This window comes from Piliocolobus tephrosceles, chromosome 9, assembly GCF_002776525.5.
Source record: "Piliocolobus tephrosceles isolate RC106 chromosome 9, ASM277652v3, whole genome shotgun sequence".
Classification (NCBI taxonomy): domain Eukaryota; kingdom Metazoa; phylum Chordata; class Mammalia; order Primates; family Cercopithecidae; genus Piliocolobus; species Piliocolobus tephrosceles.
Genome location: NC_045442.1, coordinates 319,014 through 325,013, shown reverse-complemented (window position 1 = coordinate 325,013; position 6,000 = coordinate 319,014). Strand labels below are relative to the sequence as shown.

General features: G+C 44.5%; 1 protein-coding gene across 4 annotated transcripts in view; it reads right to left on the bottom strand.

The window, feature by feature from the left end:
- Positions 1 to 9: 9 nt before the first annotated feature.
- The window catches only part of LOC113219537 (serine/threonine-protein phosphatase 2A 55 kDa regulatory subunit B delta isoform-like), a 38,906-nt gene continuing 32,915 nt past the window's right edge, over positions 10 to 6,000 (bottom strand). The window contains exons 3-5 of one of the 4 annotated variants that reach the window (XM_031936140.1): positions 4,269 to 4,434; positions 3,778 to 3,890; positions 10 to 466 (exon numbers count right to left, since the gene is read on the bottom strand). In XM_031936140.1, coding sequence (XP_031792000.1) covers positions 143 to 466; positions 3,778 to 3,890; positions 4,269 to 4,434 — 603 coding nt within the window. In that variant the 3' untranslated portion in view covers positions 10 to 142. The remainder of the gene's footprint in view (positions 467 to 3,777; positions 3,891 to 4,268; positions 4,435 to 6,000) is intronic. The other 3 variants (XM_031936139.1, XM_031936141.1, XM_031936142.1) reach the window with 3 other exon arrangements.

Below are 6,000 nucleotides of genomic sequence, written 5' to 3'. Positions count from 1 at the left end.
AAGTTGGTTTTTCAAATGCAGCCTATTTAAAACTGTCTCTGACTAAAACAGGCAAGCAGTGTACTTCAGGTAATTCCCATTACACATAACTTTTTCCCAAAGGTAGAAAGAAATTTGTATCTTTAGGGACAAACATTTCAAATCACAGAGAACTTATATCACAGGCTGCTGTGCAGCGACGGTATTTACAAGACCAGACTCTGAGATACAGGTGTATAAAGGAACAAGATACATCACTATCTAAAGAGCACCTCAGGAAAACGCCAGTGTCCCTCTGAGGAAGGATACTAAAGCTTCTATCTGTGATTTCTAAGTGCCACAAATTAATTCTCAGGTCATCTGCAGAAAGATACGTTTCATGATCACTATTTACTGAAATGGAATTTATATGATATGTGTGAGCATTTGCAAAAATTCGCCGTGGACTCGCTTCTACCATAAGATCCATGGGCTTCAATATTGGGACCTAAAAATGGAAGGAAATAGGAATTCAAAACAAAGATCACAGCAGCATATAATTAGAACACTTACAGTAGATAACGACACAGGACAAGTTTATATACACGGCTAATAATTCTGTTCAGGCAATACCCCCAAATAACCAATTAGCAGAGTTATGAAAATACGCTACAAAATGGAATACTGTCTATTCCAAGTCTTCCCCTTTGCTTCCATTACCGAGGTTGACATACTCCTGCTGAAGAAAAGAAGATCAGCTGGCACGGTAACAAGCTGCCCAGGCACCGAGGCCTGCGGCTCCCTCTCCCATGCGTCCTCTGGTGGCCACACTGAGACGCTGGACAGCAAAGTCTTCCTGGGTGGCTCAGCCGGGCCCCTCCCTTTGTCCTCTCCTTGCAGCTACATGCACAAACCTCCTCTCACTGCACCAGGACTATGCTTCTTGGTGCAAACCCCACAAGCCTCCACCGGCTCCAGGGACTGGCAGGGTGCACAGGAGGGTGCTGGGGAGCTCAGGATGTTCCATTTCTTGATCTGGGGCTGACTACATGGGCATGTCCAGTCTACAAACATTCATGGAGCTGGTCACTTATAGGGCAGACATATTATTTGGAGGTATGTATTATTCATTACCACTTCATCTGAGGTTAAAACAGAAAGTAAAAGGTACCTCCTGCACCCATCTCTGTCGAGCGCTGTGGTCAGGGAGGCTTCTAGGGAAGCCCAATTCACACTGAAAGGGAAAGGGCGGAGAGGAGAAGGGTGCTGGCCGGAGGCCGCCTGAGGTCAGAGGTGAGAGCTCAGGTGTGAGGACTAGCATCACACATGAAAAAAGGACAAAGGTCTGCATCTCCCTAACACCCAGCTGGAAGAAAAACGTAAGCTTTAAAATCAAAACAAAAAATTAATGAGAGTATTTTTTGTTATTCTTGTAATTAGAAACCAAAAGGGAGGGCCTTGAAAGCTTAGGGAAAAAAAATCTCTCAACTGAGTCCTATCTGGCCAAATTCTGTAAAAAACAAACGTGGAAAAGTGTGTGTAGTGAGACTTCCCTCATTTTAACCCAGTTAGTGCTGACCACAGCCTTGGATTCTCTAGATCAAGAAGAGTCAGTTCAACAAAGTTCAGGCTTAAAAAACACACACCTGCCACAATCCTCTAATGAATCTCCCATTAATCAAAACACGTGATAGCTGCAATACTTACAAAGATTCCTTCTTTTATTTAAAAAAATTTTAATTTACATATAAAATAATTTGTTTTCATTTTTAGAGATGGGGTATGGCTATGTTGCCCAGGCTGGTCTTGAACTCCTGGGCTCAAGTGATCCTCCCATCTCAGTCTCCCAAAGTGCTGGGATTACAGGTATCAGCCACCGTGCCTGGCCAAGATTTCTTCTTTTAATTATATCCCTTTTCTGGCACTAAAATAATTTAAGAGCAACAATTTAAAAATAGCAACATTTCTGACTCTTACCCAGTTAGGCTCAGATACATAAATAGTCCATTCTGAACTGTTAGAGAGGTACAATCTCAAATACTGACCTAAGTCATTGTACAGAATTACCTGTCTGTGGTCTCTTCCCCATGCACTGACTAATGAAATAACTACACTTCTCACACGCCTTCAGTAGGGCCACCAATTATACCCGTTTTATTTAGGCTAAACCCACAAAAGCAGCCTTGAATAAAACCAAGACTGGGCCTAGTAAAGGCCTACTGTTTTCCCAAAATGAGCATGGGAGCTCATGGGTTGTGGCAGGGTCTGACCGGGAGGAACAGGGGTTTCTGAGGGTGGGGTGTGCACAGGTGCCTGGGTGGGAGGTGGTGTTGGCTGCAGAAGAGACGGACGAGACTGGAGGGGGTCAAGTGCCCACCCTCGGGGGTCCCATCACACTTCTACTTTAGGGTCAGCAGTTTCATGATGAAGGAACTGCACAACTCGTGTTACTGTCACTAAAAGTGATATACACTAATTCATGGATGCAAAGGCAGCGGCACTGTGTATCAGACACCACCACCATTTTGGACTGAAACATCTTGGCTCACATTAGGATCCTATAAACTACATTTTCAGCATATGCCACAGCCTTTCTCACTTTGATGAGCTCATAGGAAACAGGGTAATAACATCGATGTGAGAAGTCTGAGGACACTCCTCCTGGGACATTGGGGAATGCACGATCCCAGGTGCACCCACCCCGCAAGGCAAAGCTGGAGAAATGGCATCAGAACAGACCCAGCGTCACTCCCAGGGGCACGTGTGTTAGGGAAAGGCTTCTGCACTACAGCGTCCTTCTCTGTAGCACTTCAAAGGCTAATGTGGAATGGGCTCACTCACTCGGTCTTCACTTGATAAACAATAGCGTAACGGGCTGAAATCTCATTAAAAACCAGCCACCAACCCAACCAACTCAACCAGCCACACCCACCCCCTGCAACCAAACCACCCAACCAATTAACCAACCAACCAACCAACCGTTTTCAAATCTAATAATGGCACACCCTTGGGACCAGGCACGGTTTCCTTCCAGGGGACACACCTCTGCACAGGTGCTGGTTTCTCACCAAGACACACCTGGGCTTGAGTCCAGTTTGCTGGCCACCCTTCACCATGTTCCATCTAATTTAAGACACACATTAGTTGTTCATAGCACCAGGCCAATTGTAAGACATTGAGGTTTTAAGTTTTACCCGATTTCACAGATGTTAAAATGTGAAAAAATCTAGGCATTGGAATTGACGAAATATGGTCATTTCATACTGCATGAGGTGGGGGCGGTAGGGGGTGCCAACAATGGAGCAAATAACTTAACAATTAAAAAAGTAATGATGCTCATGGACGGACAGGTGAAGAGTTCTGAACTGTCAGCATCTGCCTAAGCCAACTCCAAAGAAATGCCATGAGAACATCCTGAATGCATCTTGGTGGCCCACAGCTTATCTTTCAATCTGCAGCCTGTGCTGTTTCACCGGCGAAGTGTTCGGAATTCCATCTGAACTTCAACCTGCCAGGTGCTGTTCCGAACCTTCAGAGAGAAGGGTGGCTGGTATGTCCAGCAAGATTTCTGCTGTACAATTGGATGTGAGTTTTCCCCTTAGTATTGCAGTATTGTCTAAGGACCACATGTGACTTTTTGCCTTTGTGAAAACAGGAGAAAGACCTTGCTCTAAACACACACTCATGAGCGCAAATGACTTTCATGACTCAGGAGGCGGACCTCACAGTACTCCACCGAGCAGGACTCTCCAAACGGCAGACATAAACGTTTATTCTTAACGTCTGAATGGCAGTGGATAAAGAAAAGGCAACGTATACCCGTAGTGCAGTGATTCTAAATGGATCTCGAAGTCTTCCATCTTCGTCCTTCAGGTTATAACCTTCTGCTCTTTTATCCCGTTCACTTATTTTCCATAATTTTATAGTTTTATCTGAAAATAAAAACCTCATTCTCCATATGAAAAGAAAAACTGTAACATGCATCACTACTGTCTGAGTATTATATTAGAAAGCGGTGTGGCCCTATGTCGGTTTATAAGCTATGGGGTCTTTGAACACGAATATTTCCAATTGGAGGTGTTTTGCACAATAAACAAAGATGTGGAGACGTGCAGAGTAACATCCTAATAACGTGCATGTGTGGTTTTTGTTGCATACTTTGAATTTTCAACCTATCACTTGCTACCTTAGATAACTTACCCTCCCCCCAAAATTTAAAGCAGGAATAACTTCTAAAATAAAAAGGAATCTACACACACAGAAAATTAAAAATAAAACACTAAATCAGCCACTTAGAAAACAATTCTTACCATTTGTAGAGAGTAGAAAATGAGCAGCATTCTGTTGTGGTAACCACCTAATTTTATTAATTTTTTCCTCAATTTCTAGACTTTTCAAATAGTCAAACTCTGGTTCATGACTTTGAAAAGTGCTGTAAACATTATATTCTCCCCTAGAATGAGGGCGGCTTTTGTTCTGCAAAGAAACATGAGAGCTGTTTTAATGAACAAAGCACAGTGCAGAGAAAATTTCTGTACTATAAATTTGAATATCAAATGACCATATATATTTTTTAAAGCTAAAAAATCCTGGCTCAAAAAAAATCTCTAACAGATGAAACTCAGAATCAATGTTTTGGGGGAAAAAACAAAAAAGAAAGAACTTGATTTCCAACTCTTCCATTCCACTTCTAGGTATGCGTCTGGAGCAGGGTCTGCCGAATGCAGCCTGCCGATTTCAGGCAAGTGTTAGTGGAACAGTCAGGCCCACGTGTGCACATACTGTGTCTGGCTGCTTCTGCACCATCTCGGTAGAGGTGAGTGGTTGTGAAAAGGCCGCATGAGCTACAGAGGCAAAAATGTTTGCAATCTGGCCCTGGAGAGGGAGCGTCTGCAGAGTCTGCTCCACAGGAGAGCCGGCACGGGCCCGAGGAGCGTGACGCAGCGATGCGGCGGCTCCAACACAGCGGTAGTGAACCAGACGCCACACGCATGCCAACCAGAGGAGAAGGGCACCAGTAAGCCACAGAGCCATGCAGGCTGAGATAAATGAGCCAGCACAGACAACGGCACAGTGCTGCCCAAGTGAAGCAGGCCGCACAGGCGCCCGGAGTGAGGCGCTGCTTACAAATGTACAGAACAATTCTGTTACAGAAGTAGAGAAACATGCTTGGGAAGATATATACCATCTTCGAAATCATGAGCAACTCCGGGAAGGTAGAGAGAGGGAGAAGGAAAAAGACAGGGAGGAAAGTAGCAGGATGAAACGGGGAGGGGACAACAGGAGCGTCATCGGTATCCCGAGCACTCTCTTTCCTTTGATGAAGGGATAATCTCTGGGTAGTGGGTTTGCAGGTACATCTATATTAACCTCTGAATCTTCTGCATACCTTAAATGAAATTTTCTATTAAGTATTAAATATTTCCTAATTCAAAATCAAGGACGCCAGTATTTTCATTCTTGCTCTATAACCAATATCGAATATCTTAGGTGTTTAACATTTTAGTACATGTGCTAAAGAAACAGAACTAAACGAACTTTTAGGTCTAGACAGATGTTCCTTTATATTTCCAATCTGATCAAGTATCAGGAGAAGACATCCCAAGGAGCTACCCACAGCTCTCCGCTGCACCGAGTCCGACGTGCAGGGCACTCCTCCACTGCAGCCGCCATGGGCAGGAGCTGAGCGCCTCGCCGCCGACTGCCCCGCGTGTGCGGCACAGGGCAGATGTTGAAACTGCTCTCCTCTGACCCTCTCCTACCCCTCTACAAAAAAGCACAGCCCCTCAACAGACGGTTCTATCGCAAGGGAGAAAAATGGAACCGAATTATTTAAAAAGAAAAATCTGTATAATTAAATTAGTCCTATTCCCAAGACATTCATCTATCAAGAAAAAACAGCAGAATATAAGCAAAAAAATAAAATGTCCAAGTCAAAGTGCTGCCTGCGCCACCCTTTCTCCCAGGAGCCAGAACAAGAATGGTCCCTGGGCTGCAGGCTTGTCTCTCTGCCATGAACCGGTTCCAACTCCCATCCCAGAC